Source organism: Tachyglossus aculeatus, chromosome 22, assembly GCF_015852505.1.
Source record: "Tachyglossus aculeatus isolate mTacAcu1 chromosome 22, mTacAcu1.pri, whole genome shotgun sequence".
Classification (NCBI taxonomy): domain Eukaryota; kingdom Metazoa; phylum Chordata; class Mammalia; order Monotremata; family Tachyglossidae; genus Tachyglossus; species Tachyglossus aculeatus.
This window is the reverse complement of record NC_052087.1, coordinates 47670748-47687951: the sequence shown is the minus strand read 5'-3', so window position 1 is coordinate 47687951 and position 17204 is coordinate 47670748. Positions and strand designations below refer to the sequence as shown.

At 47.8% G+C, this 17204-nt stretch overlaps 1 protein-coding gene across 1 annotated transcript in view; it reads left to right on the top strand.

Moving 5' to 3' along the window:
* Positions 1 to 229: 229 nt before the first annotated feature.
* The window catches only part of SPTY2D1 (SPT2 chromatin protein domain containing 1), a 37128-nt gene continuing 20153 nt past the window's right edge, over positions 230 to 17204 (top strand). Inside the window, exon 1 of the mRNA XM_038764364.1 lies at positions 230 to 371. Within this exon, the coding sequence (XP_038620292.1) occupies positions 312 to 371 (60 nt within the window). The 5' untranslated portion in view covers positions 230 to 311. The remainder of the gene's footprint in view (positions 372 to 17204) is intronic.

Below are 17204 nucleotides of genomic sequence, written 5' to 3'. Positions count from 1 at the left end.
ATTTTGGCCTGAGGCGGCTTCGCCCGAGGCGGCCCACCCTGAGGCGCGGGCCAATCACGGCGCGGGCCCCGCGTCACGTGACGCGCCGGGCGGGCGTGCCGCGCCGGGGACGCACGGCGACGCACGGCGACGCGGTGACGTCACGGGGGCGTGGCTCGGGCCGCCCCGGAAGCGGAAGTGCGGGGGGAGGGGCGGGGGGAGGTGGCCGGCTTGGCAGTTGAGCGGCGGCGGCCGGGGTCGCCGCCCGTGTGCCCCTCGGGAGCGACCCCTGACCCTTGACCCCTGACCTTTGACCCCTCCCCGCAGCCGCCATGGACTTCCGGGACATTCTCATGGTGGCCTCCGAGCAGCAGGGCCTCAGCAGCGTGCCGGTGAGCGGGGCGGGGGTCAAGGGGTCAGGGGTCAAGGGTCGAGGCCTGGCCTCCTTCTGCCTGGGGGGTGGGGGGACGTCTGTGTGTGTCTCCCCCTTCTCATCATTGTAATAATAATCAATCAATCAATCAATCGTATTTATTGAGCGCTTACTGTGTGCAGAGCACTGTACTAAGCGCTTGGGAAGTACAAATTGGCAACACATAGAGACAGTCCTTACCCAACAGTGGATAATGATAATAATGGCATTGATGAAGCGATTACTACGTGCCAAGCACTGTTCTAAGCGCTGGGGAGGTTGCAGGGTGATGAGGTTGTGCCACGGGGGGCTCCCAGTCTTCAGCCCCATTTGACAGATGAGGTCACTGAGGCCCGGAGAAGTGAAGTGACTTGCCCAGAGTCACCCAGCTGGCAGTTGGTGGAGCCGGGATTCGAACCCATCACCTCTAACTCATCATCATCATCATCAGTCGTATTTATTGAGCGCTTACTATGGGCAGAGCGCTGTACTAAGCGCTTGGGAAGTACAAATTGGCAACATAATTGGTTACAGATGAGGCAACTCCGAAGCGTAGCAGATCAGTCGATCAATCAGTCGTATTTAGTGAGCGCTTACGGTGTGCAGAGCACCGGACTAAGCGCTTGGGAAGTACAAGTTGGAGAGAAGTGAAGTGACTTGCCCAGAGTCACCCAGCTGGCAGTTGGTGGAGCCGGGATTCGAACCCATCACCTCTGACTCCGAAGCGTAGCAGATCAATCGATCAATCAGTCGTATTTAGTGAGCGCTTACGGTGTGCAGAGCACCGGACTAAGCGCTTGGGAAATACAAGTTGGAGAGAAGTGAAGTGACTTGCCCAGAGTCACCCAGCTGGCAATTGGTGGAGCCGGAATTCGAACCCATCACCTCTGACTCCGAAGCGTAGCAGATCAATCGATCAATCAGTCGTATTTAGTGAGCGCTTACGGTGTGCAGAGCACTGGACTAAGCGCTTGGGAAGTACAAGTTGCAGAGAAATGAAGTGACTTGCCCAGTCACCCAGCTGGCAATTGGTGGAGCCGGAATTCGAACCCATCACCTCTGACTCCAAAGCGTAGCAGATCAATCAATCATCAATCAGTCGTATTTATTGAGCGCTTACGGTGTGCAGAGCACCGGACTAAGCGCTTGGGAAGTACAAGTTGGCAGCATATAGAGACGGTCCCTACCCAACAGTGGGCTCACAGTCTAGAAGGGGAATCAATCAATCAATCAATCGTATTTAAGGGGAAGGCAGACAACAAAAGAAAACATATTAATAAAATAAATAGAACAGATATGTACAAGTAAAATAAATAAATAAATAGAGTAATGCGTACACACATATATACAGGTGCCATGGGGAGATCACTGATCTTCTAGACTGTGAGCCCGCTATTGGGTAGGGACCGTCTCTGTGTGTTGCCAACTTGTACTTCCCAAGCACTTAGCACAGTGCTCTGTACACAGTAAGAGCTCAATAAATACGATTGAATTGAATTGAATCACTGGCAGAGCTGGAATGAGACTGCCCCCCATGTCTCCAGTTCCAAGCACTTTCTAGTAGGATAGAATTTAAATTGCTTCCAAACAGTTTTGTGCGTCCTTGGTTATAATGGCATTTATCAAGCACTTACTATGTGCCAAGCACTGTTCTAAGCGCTGGGGAGGTTCCAGGGTGCGCAGGTTGTGCCATGGGGGGCTCACAGTCTTCAGCCCCATTTTCCAGATGAGGGAACTGAGGCCCAGAGAAGTGAAGTGACTTGCCCAAAGTCACACAACTGACACTTGGTGGAGTCGGGATTTGAACCCATGACCTCCGACTGCAAAGCCCGAGCTCTTTCCACTGAGCCACGCCGCTTCTCTATAATGATGGCATTTATTAAGCGCTTACTATGTGCCAAGCACTGCTCTAGGCGCTGGACTGTGAGCCTGTTGTTGGGGAGGGACTGTCCCTATCTGTTAATAATGATTTAATAATAATGTTGGTATTAAGCGCTTACTATGTGAGAAGCACTGCTCTAAGCGCTGGACTGTGAGCCCGTTGTTGGGGAGGGGCTGTCTCTATCTGTTAATAATGATGTAATAATAATGTTGGTATTAAGCGCTTACTATGTGCCAAGCACTGCTCCAAGTGCTGGACTGTGAGCCCGTTGTTGGGTAGGGACTGTATCTGTTAATAATGATTTAATAATAACGTTGGTATTTGTTAAGCGCTTACTATGTGCGAAGCACTGCTCTAAGCGCTGGACTGTGACCCCGTTGTTGGGGAGGGACTGTCTCTCTGCTAATAATAATAATGTTGGTATTTGTTAAGCCCTTACTATGTGCCAAGCACTGCTCTAAACGCTGGACTGTGAGCCCGTTGTTGGGTAGGGACTGTATCTGATAATAATGATGTAATAATAATGTTGGTATTTGTTAAGCACTTACTATGTGCGGGTAACATAGTACTTTAGTGCTCTAAGTACTTTAGTACATAGTGCTCTTAGCGCTGGACTGTGAGCCTGTTGTTGGGTAGGGACTGTATCTGTTAATGATGTAATAATAATGTCGGTAGTTGTTAATTGCTTACTATGTGCTAAGCGCTGGACTGTGAGCCCGTTGTTGGGGAGGGACTGTGTTTATCTGTTAATAATGATGTAATAATAATGTTGGTATTAAGCCCTTACTATGTGCCAAGCACTGCTGTAAACGCTGGACTGTGAGCCCGTTGTTGGGTAGGGACTGTATCTGATAATAATGATCATCATCATCAATCGTATTTATTGAGCGCTTACTATGTGCAGAGCACTGTACTAAGCACTTGGGAAGTACAAATTGGCAACATATAGAGACAGTCCCTACCCAATGATGTAGTAATAATGTTGGTATTTGTTAAGCGCTTACTATGTGCGAAGTAACATAGTACTTTAGTGCTCTAAGTACTTTAGTACGTAGTGCTCTAAGCGCTGGACTGTGAGCCAGTTGTTGGGTAGGGACTGTATCTGTTAATGATGTAATAATAATGTTGGTAGTTGTTAAGCGCCTACTATGTGCTGAGCGCCGAGGCGCAGAGGAGTTCAGTGACTTGCCCGAAGTCACACAGCTGACAAGTGGCAGAGCTGGGATTATTTGAACCCATGACCTCGGACTCCAAAGCCCGGGCTCTTTCCACTGAGACACGCTGCTTCTCTAAATGCCCATCATTAACAAAATAAATAGAATAGTAAATATGTACAAGTAAAATAAATAGAGTAATAAGTCTGTACAAACATATACTGTGAGCCCACTGTTGGGTAAGGGATCGTCTCTATATGTTGCCAACTTGTACTTCCCAAGTGCTTAGTACAGTGCTCTGCACACAGTAAGCACTCAATAAATACGATTGATTGATATATACCATCATCAACCCTGTAGCAGGAATGGGTGGCTTCCAAGACCCCCCTAGTGTGGTGGGGAGAGGAGGAGGAGGAGGAAGAAGAGGAGTTGAGTGGGGCCCGGGCCAAGGCTTGGGAGAGTTGGTAGTTAAAGCCTACTGGAAGTTCAGGGATCATGATCTGATAATAATAATAATGATGGCATTTATTAAGCGCTTACTATGTGCAAAGCACTGTTCTAAGCGCTGGGAAGGTTACAAGGTGATCAGGTTGTCCCACAGGGGGCTCACAGTCTTAATCCCCATTTTACAGTTGAGGTAACTGAGGCCCAGAGGAGTTAAGTGACTTGCCCAAGGTCACACAGCTGACAATTGGAGGAGCCGGGATTTGAACCCATGGCCTCCGACTCCAAAGCCCGGGCTCTTTCCACCGAGCCACGCTGCTTCTCTAATCTCTGTTCTGTCTTCCCTAACTCCAGGATTTAGAAGAGTCCTTGGCATATAGCACGTGCTTCGGAAATACCACCGTTTATTTCTTTTGGGCCGGTGCAGTTTTGTTGATTTCGCTTTAGCTGCCCAAATTGTCATCTAGCTTCAACTTGATGTTAAAGGGGACAACCTCTCTGAGGGCAGCGTTCTGATAATAATAATAACGGCATTTATTAAGCGCTTACTATGTGCAAAGCACTGTTCTCAGCTCTGGGGAGGTTACAGGGTGATCATCATCAATCGTATTGAGCGCTTACTATGTGCAGAGCACTGTACTAAGCGCTTGGGAAGTACAAATTGGCAACAAATAGAGACAGTCCCTACCGAACAGTGGGCTCACAGTCTAAAAGGGGGAAGACAGAGAACAAAACCAAACATGCTAACAAAATAAAATAAATAGAATAGATTCTCAGCCCTGACTGGGACAGGGTCAGTGGTAAATCTGGTTACTCTCTATCTACCCCGGGGGTTGGAAAGCACCTAATAAATACCATTATTAAAGAACACAGCTAAGCAAAGTTGTTAAGGCTGTTGGGTTTTATGCTCAGTGGCCTGTATCAAAGCAGGGAAAGTTTTCTTTTAGACTGTGAGCCCACTGTTGGGTAGGGACTGTCTCTGTGTGTTGCCAATTTGTACTTCCCAAGCGCTTAGTACAGTGCTCTGCACATAGTAAGCGCTCAGTAAATGCGATTGATTGATTGATTGATTGATTTTCCGCAGATACAGCCTGGGGCTGGGAGTCGGAAGGATCAGGTTGTCCCACAGGGGGCTCACAGTTTTAATCCCCATTTTAAAGATGAGGTCACTGAGGCCCAGAGAAGTGAAGTGACTTGGCCAGAGTCACCCAGCTGACAAGTGGCGGAGCCAGGATTTGAACCCATCGCCCCTGACTCCAAAGCCCGGGCTCTTTCCACCGAGCCACACTGCTTCTCTGATGGGGGAGAAGCGGTACGTGGGACAGATGTCTGTGCACAGTCATGACAAAATGGCTTTTGCATAATTCAGTCATTTCTGAACTCCCCGAGAGTGCCCACAGGACAGCTGTAAAACAGGAAAAGCAATCGACACCTGTGGTTTGGGCAGCCAACAGTAAAAAATAAACATCTCTGCGGGCTCGGGGAGGAACTGTTGATTTTATTTTGTTAGTATGTTTGGTTTTGTTCTCCGTCTCCCCCTTTTAGACTGTGAGCCCACTGTTGAGTAGGGACCATCTCTATATGTTGCCAACTTGGACTTCCCAAGCACTTAGTCCAGTGCTCTGCACACAGTAAGCGCTCAATAAATACGATTGATTGATTGATAGTTGGCAGTTTTATTTTTGTTTTTCCTCCTCTTTCTCTCTTATCTCTGTTACACCACCCCTGTCCTTGGAAAAACATGGCTCTGAGGCCTCTGGAATAGCCGAGTGTCCTGCAGGAAACAGCCCAGTCTTCTCTGCCTGCCCAGATCCAGCTTTTTCTAAATTGCCATGAGTAACAACTTCCCTAAGCAATGAGTCGGTGATTGCTGTTTGTTTATTCTTTTAGACTGTGAGCCCACTGTTGGGTAGGGACCGTCTCTATATGTTGCCAACTTGGACTTCCCAAGCGCTTAGTCCAGTGCTCTGCACACAGTAAGCGCTCAATAAATACGATTGATGATGATGATTTATTCTATTTGTACATATCTATTCCATTTATTTTATTTTGTTAATATGTTTTGTTCTGTTCTCCATCTCCCCCTTCTAGACTGTGAGCCCGCTGTTGGGTAGGGACCGTGTGGGCCCCATGTGGGACAACCTGATCACCTTGTAACCTCCCCAGTGCTTAGAACAGTGCTTTGCACATAGTAAGTGCTTAATAAATGCTATCACTAGTCTCTGGGCCTCAGTTACCTCATCTGGAAAATGGGGATTAAGTGTGTGGGCCCCATGTGGGACAACCTGATCACCTTGGAACCTCCCCAGTGCTTAGAGCAGTGCTTTGCACATAGTAAGTGCTTAATAAATGCTATCACTATTCTCTGGGCCTCAGTTACCTCATCTGGAAAATGGGGGTTAGGTCTGTGAGCCCCGTGTGGGACAACTTAATTACCTTGTGTCTACCCCAGCGCTTAGAACAGTGCTTTGCACATAGTAAGCACTTAATAAATGCCATCATTTCTAGACTGTGAGCCCGCTGTTGGGTAGGGACCGTCTCTAGATGTTGCCAACTTGGGCTTCCCAAGCGCTTAGTCCAGTGCTCTGCACACAGTAAGCGCTCAATACAGTGAGCCGGCTGTTGGGTAGGGACCGTCTCTATATGTTGCCAACTTGTACTTCCCAAGCGCTTAGTCCAGTGCTCTGCACACAGTAAGCGCTCAATACCTACGACTGAATGAATGAATGAATGAATCTACCCTTGTGCTTAGAACAGCGCTCGGCACGTAGTAAACGCTTAACAAGTACCATAGTAGTAATAAGCGTAGCAAGGAAGCCAGGATTCGACACGGGAGCTCCCGATTCCCGGGACTGTGCTCTCTCCATTATTCCAGGCTCCTTCTCGGGAATCACCTCGCCTTCCCAGGGAAGCCACCGGGAGCCAGTGAGTAAGCTCAGAGACAGGCCTGTACACGAGTTCAGCCTTGAGGGTTCCCAATTCAAGAGTCAGGCGATGACATGCAACAGATGTGGCTTCAACCCATTCTCCGAGGTACTTCCCGAGCGCTTAGTACAGTGCTCCGCACACAGTAAGCGCTCAATAAATACGATTTACGAATACGAATAGCCCAGAGCGCCTCTCCAGGCTCCCTAAACCCTTTAAGAGCCCAACGCTTGTGGGGTGCCGATGAATCGCGTCATCTTGGGGAGGTTTGCTTTGGTTTTTTGTTTGTTTCCAAAAAGGCAAGCATCATCATCATCATCATCAATCGTATTTATTGAGCGCTTACTATGTGCAGAGCACTGTACTAAGCGCTTGGGAAGTACAAATTGGCAACAAATAGAGACAGTCCCTACCCGACAGTGGGCTCACAGTCTAAAAGGGCATCCTCTCTGTCCTTAGAAGCAGAGACCACTCTGAGGATGTTTCCGGGAAAAACCGAGTTGGGGTTGCATCGTGTGCGACCAAATTAGCCTGGCTCATTTCCCAGTGGAAAACTGGGTTAGAAAGTAGTAATTAGCCAATTAAAAGGTGATGTAACCGGGGACCCCGTAAGAGGTTGAATTTAGAATCAGCCCACCTGGAAAACGGGGGAGATAATGGTGGCCCTGAGCCTGTTTACTTATCATCCTCATCAGTCGTATTTATTGAGCGCTTACTGTGTGCAGAGCACTGTACTAAGCGCTTGGGAAGTACAAATTGGCAACATATAGAGACAGTCCCTACCCAGCAGTGGGCTCACAGTCTAAAAGTGATGTAACCGGGGACCCCGTAAGAGGTTGAATTTAGAATCAGCCCACCTGGAAAACGGGGGAGATAACGGTGGCCCTGAGCCTGTTTACTTATCATCCTCATCAGTCGTATTTATTGAGCGCTTACTATGTGCAGAGCACTGTACTAAGCGCTTGGGAAGTACAAATTGGCAACATATAGAGACAGTCCCTACCCAGCAGTGGGCTCACAGTCTAAAAGTGATGTAACCGGGGACCCCGTAAGAGGTTGAATTTAGAATCAGCCCACCTGGAAAACGGGGGGAGATAACGGTGGCCCTGAGCCTGTTTACTTATCATCCTCATCAGTCGTATTTATTGAGCGCTTACTATGTGCAGAGCACTGTACTAAGCGCTTGGGAAGTACAAATTGGCAACATATAGAGACAGTCCCTACCCAACAGTGGGCTCACAGTCTAAAAGGCTACTTAGTGAGGGATCTGACAAAAAGCTCCTTAATTTGTTTTCTCCCGGAAAGGCAAGCAGCCTGGTATCCACCTCAGCCGTGGCCTGTTTGCCTTTTAGCTCCTAACGCGTTTGTTATAACAATTAATCATCAGGTTTCATCAATGTACAGTCGATGGGATGCCAGGTGCAGAGGGAGAGTCCAAATCCAGTCTGTGCTCGCCCCATGACGGCTCTGTGACCATCCTTGTGCCCGGGGGGGCCAGTACTCTCCCAGTTGGGCCAGGGGAACCCGTCTGAACGCCCCCTCTTTCGTGGGGAGCTGCCGCTATCCCCCCTCCGAGCAATTTGGTAACGTCTGGCCTGCAAAAGTCCCCATTGATATTTCCCCCGTGCCCCTGGAGCTCCAGGGAATGTGTCTGTTGTTGTATCCTACTCTCCCAAGCGCTCAGTACAGTGCTCTGCACGCAGTAAGCACTCAGTAAATATGATCGAATGTAGATCGAATGTAGATCGTAGACTGTAGACTTTTAGACTGTGAGCCCACTGTTGGGTAGGGACTGTCTCTATATGTTGCCAATTTGTACTTCCCAAGCGCTTAGTACGGTGCTCTGCACACAGTAAGCGCTCAATAAATACGAGTGGGTGAATGAATGAAAGACAGATGGGGCCCTTCGTCATTTGGTTTCGTTTTAAGGGGAAGATCCCCTTAGGGGCAAGGTAAACTTTAAAACCACTTCAGGGAGTGTCCTTGCTAATGGAGAGAGCTCAATAATAATAATAATAATAATAATGGCATTTGTTAAGTGCTTATTATGTGCAAAGCACTGTTCTAAGCGCTGGGGGGATACGAGGTGATCAGGTTGTCCCACGTGGGGCTCACAGTCTTCATCCCCATTTTCCAGATGAGGGAGCTGAGGCCCAGAGAAGTGAAGTGTCTTGCCCAAAGTCACCCAGCTGACAATTGGCGGAGCCGGGATTTGAACCCATGACCTCTGACTCCAAAGCCCAGGCTATTTCCACTGAGCCACATAAAAAATAGGAATTTAGACAGGGACTGGGTTCAACCAACCTGATTATCTGATGACCTTGTATCTACCCCAGCACTTAGAACAGTGCTTAGCACATAGTAAGCGCTTAACAAATACCAACATTATTATTATTATTATTATTATTATTATTATTATCTTTTATCTACCCCAGAGCTTAGAACAGTGCCTGACGCATAGTAAGTGCTTAACAAAGGCCATAATTATTATTTCCCAAGAGCTTAGAACAGTGAAGCAGCGTGGCTCAGTGGAGAGAGCCCGGGCTTTGGAGTCAGAGGTCATGGGTTCAAATCCCGGCTCTGCCACTTGTCAGCTGTGTGACTTTGGGCAAGTCACTTCACTTCTCTGGGCCTCAGTTCCCTCATCTGGAAAATGGGGATTAAGACTGTGGGACCACCTGATCACCTTGTAACCTCCCCAGCGCTTAGAACAGTGCTTTGCACATAGTAAGCGCTTAATAAATGCCATCATCATTATTATTATTATTATTAACAGTGCCCTGCACCCGGTGGGTGCTCAATAAATACCATTCCCGCGAGTGGTATCGAAAGCTACCCGGGGATGCTCCAGGAATACTTTGACGAAACCTTTTTGGGCAGTCTTCTTGCTGCCCTGACCTTTTCATTCATTCATTCAATCATATTTATTGAGCGCTTACTGTATGCAGAGCACTGGACTAAGCGCTTGGGAAATACAAGTCGGCAACATATAGAGACGGTCCCCACCCAACAACGGGCTTGCAGTCTAGAAGGGCTAGTAACATAAATCATTCATTCATTCAGTTGTATTTATTGAGCGCTTACTGTGTGCAGAGCGCTGTACTAAGTGCTTGGGAAGTCCAAGTCGGCAACATCTATAAATGAATGAATCATTTATATTACTAGCCCTAGTCTGGAAGGGCTAGTAATATAAATGATTCATTCATTCATTCAGTTGTATTTATTGAGTGCTTACTGTGTGCAGAGCACTGTACTAAGCGCTTGGGAAGTCCAAGTCGGCAACATCTAGAGGCGGTCCCTACCCAACAACGGGCTCCCAGTCTAGAAGGGCTAGTAATATAAATGATTCATTCATTCATTCAATCGTATTTATTCATTCATTCATTCAATCGTATTTATTGAGCGCTTACTGTGTGCAGAGCACTGCACTTAGTGTTTGGGAAGTCCAAGTCGGCAACATAGACGGTCCCTACCCGACAGCGGGCTCACGGTCTAGAAGGGGGAGACAGACAACAAAACAAAACACATGAACAAAATAAAATAAATAGAATAGATATGTACAAGTTAAATTAATAAATAAATAGATAGATAAATAATAATATTATATTATCATATTATACATTATTATATAATATTATTATTATAAATAATAATAATAACGATGGCATTTGTTAAGCGCTTACTATGTGCAAAGCACTGTTCTAAGCGCTGGGGAGGTTACAGGGTGATCAGGTTGTCCCACGTGGGGCTCACAGTCTTAATCCCCATTTTCCAGCTGAGGGAACTTTTGAGCGCTCCTTCTATTTGAAAGGAAAAAAGCCACAGATCCTTCTCAGGCTCCCGGGAGTCAGGTGGTGGGGCTGACCACCACCTATTTATTTATTGACTCTATTTATTTATTGACTGTTTATTTTACTTGTACATATCTATTCTATTTTATTTGGTTAATATGTTTGGTTTTGTTGTCTGTCTCCCCCTTCTAGACTGTGAGCCCACTGTTGGGTAAGGACCGGCTCTAGATGTTCCCAACTTGTACTTCCCAAGCGCTTAGTCCAGTGCTCTGCACACAGTAAGCGCTCAATAAATCCGATTGATTGATTGATTGATTGTCTCCCCCTTCTAGACTGTGAGCCCACTGTTGGGTAGGGACCGTCTCTATATGTTGCCAGCTTGTACTTCCCAAGCGCTTAGTCCAGTGCTCTGCACACAGTAAGCGCTCAATAAATCCGATTGATTGATTGATTGATTGTCTCCCCCTTCTAGACTGTGAGCCCACTGTTGGGTAGGGACCGTCTCTATATGTTGCCAACTTGTACTTCCCAAGCGCTTAGTCCAGTGCTCTGCACACAGTAAGCGCTCAATAAATACGATTGACGATGACGTCCTCGGGGGGCCCCCCGCCGGACAGGAAGCGGGAGCTGATCAGAGATGCTTACCGGGGGGCTGAGGCGATATCAATCAATCGTATTTATTGAGCGCTTACTGTGTGCAGAGCACTGGACTAAGCGCTGAGCGATACGAGTCCCACGCCGGGTGCTTATTGTACCCATTTTGTGTATGAGGAAGCGGAAGCAGAGAGAGACGGTGACTTGGCTGGGGTCACGTGGTAGACGCCTATTCCTTCCACTAGCAACTTCCCTATTTCCATCCTCCCTCCCTACCCCCCAGTGCGGAACAAACCAGCCCAAAATTTCTAGCGGGAATGAAAAACCTTGCCCCGGGGTGATGGGACACGAAGGTGACAAACTGAGAATGTGGGAGCCAGCTATGTTGTACTCTCCTCAGCGCTTAATACAGTGCTTTGCACACAAAGCACTTTCCCCCCTTCTAATCAGTCAATCAATTGAGCGCTGACTGTGTCAGCAAGTTGGGAACATATCAATCAATCAATCGTATTTATTGAGCGCTGACTGTGTGCAGAGCACTGTACTAAGCGCTTGGGAAGTACAAGTTAGGAACATATCAATCAATCAATCATATTTATTGAACGCTGACTGTGTGCAGAGCACTGTACTAAGCTCTTGGGAAGTACAAGTTGGGAACATTTAGAGGCGGTCCCTACCCAACAGTGGGCTCACAGTCTAGAAGGGGGAGACAGTCAATCAATCAATCGGATTTATTGAGCGCTGACTGTGTGCAGAGCACTGGACTAAGCGCTTGGGAAGTCCAAGTTGGCAACATATAGAGACGGTCAATCAATCAATTGTATTTATTGAGCGCTGACTGTGTGCAGAGCACTGTACTAAGCGCTTGGGAAGTACAAGTTGGGAACATCTAGAGACGGTCCTTACCCAACAGTGGGCTCACAGTCTAGAAGGGGGAGACAGAGAACAAAACATATTAACAAAATAAAATAAATAGAATAGATATGGACAAGTAAAATAGAGTAATAAATCCGAACAAACATATATACAGGTGCTGTGGGGAAGGGAAGGAGGTAAGGCGGGGGGGGGGATGGAGAGGGGGAGGAGGGGGCTCTAGACTGTGAGCCCACTGTTGGGTAGGGACCGTCTCTATATATTGCCAACTTGTACTTCCCAAGCGCTTAGTACAGTGCTCTGCACACTGTAAGCGCTCAATAAATACGATTGAATGAATGGCACATAGTAAGAGCTTAACAAATACCAGAATTACCATTAAAGCTTGCTTTTAGACTGTGAGCCCGCTGTTGGGTAGGGACTGTCTCTATATGTTGCCAACTTGTACTTCCCAAGCGCTTAGTACAGTGCTCTGCACACAGTAAGCGCTCAATAAATACGACTGATTGAATGAATGAATGAATGAAACCCCAGTCAGGCCCTTGGTGATGCCCAAATGATTTGTTGGGGGCGGCGTCCTGGTTTGTTTTCAGCCCACCGTGGTGGTCAAGAAGCTCCTTCTTCCACTAAGAAAAGCAGCGTGACCTACTGACGCCCTGGGTGTCAGAGGACCCGGGTTCTAATCCCGGCTCCGCCACTTGTCAGCTGTGTGACCTTGGGCAAGTCACTTCACTTCTCTGGGCCTCAGTTCCCTCATCTGGGGAATGGGGATCATCATCATCATCATCAATCGTATTTATTGAGCGCTTACTATGTGCAAAGCACTGTACTAAGCCCTTGGGAAGTACAAATTGGCAACATATAGAGACAGTCCCTGTCCAACAGTGGGCTCACAGTCTAAAAGGGGGAGACAGAGAACAAAACCAAACATACTAACAAAATAAAATGAATAGAATAGATATGTACAAGTAAAATAAATAAATAAAAATAGAGTAACAAATAAATGAATAGGGTAATATATAGATAAATAGGGGATGTGAAGACTGTGGGCCCCCCGTGGGACAACCTGATCACCTTGTGACCTCCCCAGCGCTTAAAGCAGTGCTTGGCACATAGTAATTGCTTAATAAATGCCATTATTATTATTATTATTAATGGCGGAGCTGGGATTTGAACCCTTGACCGTGCTCTATCAACTAAGCCAATATACAGCACAGTCCGATGTGTCTCAAAGGTGTACCTCCCAAGCGCTTAGTCCAGTGCTCTGCACACAGTAAGCGCTCAGTAAATACGACGGAATGAATGAAAAGCCATTCACTCCTCTGTGCCTCCGTTTCCTCAACCGTAGAATGGGATTAAGGCGGTGGGGCAGGGACGGCGTCCCACCTGATTAGTTTCTGTCTCTCCCAGCGCTCAGTACAGTGCACGTAGCGAGTGCTTACCAAAACCCACAATTATAAGGGGCTGTGGAGGGCAGACCCGGCTCCGTTTCGCGGGCCTGGGAACCCGGCGTTGCGGCGGAAAATGAACATTTTGGAATTCCGACGGCAGCGATGTCTGGGAGCCTTAGAGACGGAAGAAATTGTGAAATTGTGAATCGTGTGAATCATGGGGATTAAGACTGTGAGCCCCCCGTGGGACAACCTGATCACCTTGTATCTACCCCAGCGCTTAGAATTGTGCTTTGCACGTAGTAAGCGCTTAACAAATACCATCATTATTATTATTATTATTAATCAGGGTTCCACTTGGCAGCCTGTAAGTAAGGCACGGCTTTGGGCAATCGTCAGGCCTCATTAGCGCAGTGCTGGCCCGAGGGAGTGACGTATTTTTTTAATTACTTCTCACGACGTATTTTTTTAATTACTTCTCACGGCCGTCTCACGAAGCGAGCGTCGCCGTGCCGAAACGCGGGATCCCAGCTCCGATGCCCTTGACTCTCTTCGATCGGGAAGGCCGGGTAGGAGGGCGGCAAGGCGATTGAGGGCTTTTAAATACGATTTATTTTTTATTTTTTATCTATTTTTTAAATACGATGGATTGATCGAGTGATTTAAAGCCACTGGCAAGGAGTTTCTGTTCATGGAGTTTCTTGAGTGGGGAAACGTACATCGCTTTTGTAGAAAAAACGATCAAGGCAGCCTAGGATGAGTGCCTGGGTCAAATTTACCAACTCTGTAGAATAAAAATGATAATAGTGGCGTTTGTTAAGCGCGTACTATGTGCAGAGCCCTGTTCCAAGTGCTAGGGTGATCAGGTTGTCCCCCTTGGGGCTCACAGTCTTCATCCCCATTTTACAGATGAGGGAACTGAGGCACAGAGATTCACTCATTCAATTGTATTATTATTATTATTATTATTATTGGGTTTTTTGTTATTGTTTTCCATTGTTGTTGTTCGGGTGCATATAGGCGAGCGAGGTGCGTAAAGAAGTGGCATGGTTGAGCAGAAAGAGTATGGGGCAGGGAATCAGAGGACCTGGGTTCTAATCCCGGCTGTGCCCCGTGCCTGCTGGGTGATCTTGGGCAAGTCCCTTCACTTCTCTGTCCCTTCTAGACTGTGAGCCCACTGTTGGGTAGGGACCATCTCTATATGTTATTATTATTATTATGGCATTTGTTAAATGCTTACTATGTGCAAAGCACTGTTCTAAGCACTGGGGAGGTTACAAGGTGATCAGATTGTCCCACGGGGGGCTCACAGTCTTAATCCCCATTTTACAGTTGAGGGAACTGAGGCCCAGAGAAGCTAAGTGACCTGCCCAAGGTCACACAGCTGACAACTGGCGGAGCCGGGATTTGAACCCATGACCTCTGACTCCAAAGCCCGGGCTCTTTCCACTGAGCCACGCTCTTGTACTTCCCAAGCGCTTAGTACAGTGCTCTGCACACAGTAAGCACTCAATAAATACGATTGATTGATTGATTGAGCGCTTACTGTGTGCAGAGTACTGTACTAAGCGCTTGGGAAGTACAAGTTGGCAACATATACAGTCCCTACCCAACAGCAGGCTCACAGTCTAGAAAGTCACACAGCTGACAAGTGGCAGGATTTGAACCCATGACCTCTGACTCCCAAGCCCGGGCTCTTTCCACTGAGCCACTCTGGATTGTCCCGAGTGCTTAGTACAGCGCTCTGTGTGACTTTGGGCCAGTCACTTCACTTCTCTGAGTCTCCGTTACCTCGTCTGTAAAATGGGGATTAAGACTACGAGCCTCATGTGGGGCAACCTGATCACCTTGTAATAATAATAATAATGATGGCATTTATTAAGCGCTTACTATGTGCAAAGCACTGTTCTAAGCGCTGGGGAGGTTACAAGGTGATCAGGTTGTCCCACGGGGGGGCTCACAGTCTTCATCCCCATTTTCCAGATGAGGTAACTGAGGCCCAGAGAAGTGAAGTGACTTGCCCAAAGTCACCCAGCTGACAGTTGGCGGAGCCGGGATTCGAACCCATGACCTCTGACTCCAAAGCCCGGGCTCTTTCCAGTGAGCCACGCCGCTTCTCCCCGGTGCTTAGAACAGTGCTTTGCTCATAGTAGGCGCTTAATAAATGCACCGGTCGAGCTTTCCAATCCACAGGCTCGGCCGTCTGCCGTCTGGGCGATTCCAGTCCGACCCGTCGGTTCAGGAAGCCGCAGCCCGTGTCCGGGGGGAGTCCCGGGCCCGGTGCTCCGTGGTTAAGCCAGGCGTGGCGATTCCGGGAATCCGCCCCTGACAGGCCCCTGCTCCTCTTCCTGTTTGTCCGGGCCCACCTGGCCGGCCCGCTCCCCAAAACTCAGGATTTTCCTGTTTGTTCCGGGCTCTCCTGGCCGGCCCGCTCCCCGAAACTCAGGATTTTCCTGTTTGTTCCGGGCTCTCCTGGCCGGCCCGCTCCCAAAAACTCAGGATTTTCCTGTTTGTTCTGGGCTCTCCTGGCCAGCCCGCTCCCGAAAACTCAGGATTTTCCTGTTTGTTCTGCGCTCTCCTGGCCGGCCCGCTCCCAAAAACTCAGGATTTTCCTGTTTGTTCCAGGCTCTCCTGGCCGGCCCGCTCCCCAAAACTCAGGATTTTCCTGTTTGTTCCAGGCTCTCCTGGCCGGCCCGCTCCCGAAAACTCAGGATTTTCCAAGTCATCGGATAGGATGGACGGTTCAGTTCCGGGAGGAGTGGGGGTCCCCGTGGGAGGGAAGAGAGAAGGGATTTTAACCGCTCCGTCACTCGCTGGGCTTTAGGAAATTGCTCTCTGGGGTGCTTTTTTTATTATTATTTTTTTAATGGGATTTGTTAAGCGCTTACTATGTGCAAAGCACTGTTCTAAGCGCTGGGAGGGGATCCAATCAATCAGTCGTATTTATTTAGCGCTTACTGTGTGCAGAGCACTGGACTAAGTGCTTGGGAAGTACAAGTTGGCAACATATAGAGACAGTCCCTACCCAACAGTGGGCTCGCAATCTAGAAGGGGGAGACGGAGAACAAAACCAAACATACTAACAAAATAAAATAAATAGAATAGATATGTACAAGTAATAGAGTAATAAATATGTACAAACATATATACAGGTGAATATATCAATCAATCAATCAATCAATCATTCGTATTTATTGAGCGCTTACTATGTGCAGAGCACTGTACTAAGTGCTTGGGAAGTACAAATTGGCAACACATAGAGACAGTCCCTACCCAACAGTGGGCTCACAGTCTAAAACGGGGAGACAGAGAACAAAACCAAACATACCAACAAAATAAAATAAATAGGATAGAAATGTACAAGTAAAATAAATAGATAAATAAATAGAGTAATAAATATGTACAACCGTATACACAGGTGCTGTGGGGAAGGGAAGGAGGTAAGACGGGGGGATGGAGAGGGGGACGAGGGGGAGAGGAAGGAAGGGGCTCAGTCTGGGAAGGCCTCCTGGAGGAGGTGAGCTCTCAGCAGGGCCTTGATTATATTATATGTATATATAATCAATCAATCAATAATCAATAAATACGAGGTGATGAGGTTGTCCCATGTCGGGCTCACAGTCTTAACCCCCATTTTACAGATGAGGTAACGGAGGCTCAGAGGAGTTAAGTGACTTGCCCAAGGTCACACAGCAGACACGTGGCAGAGGCGGGATTCGAACCCGTGGCCTCTGACTCCAAAGCCCGGGCTCTTTCCAC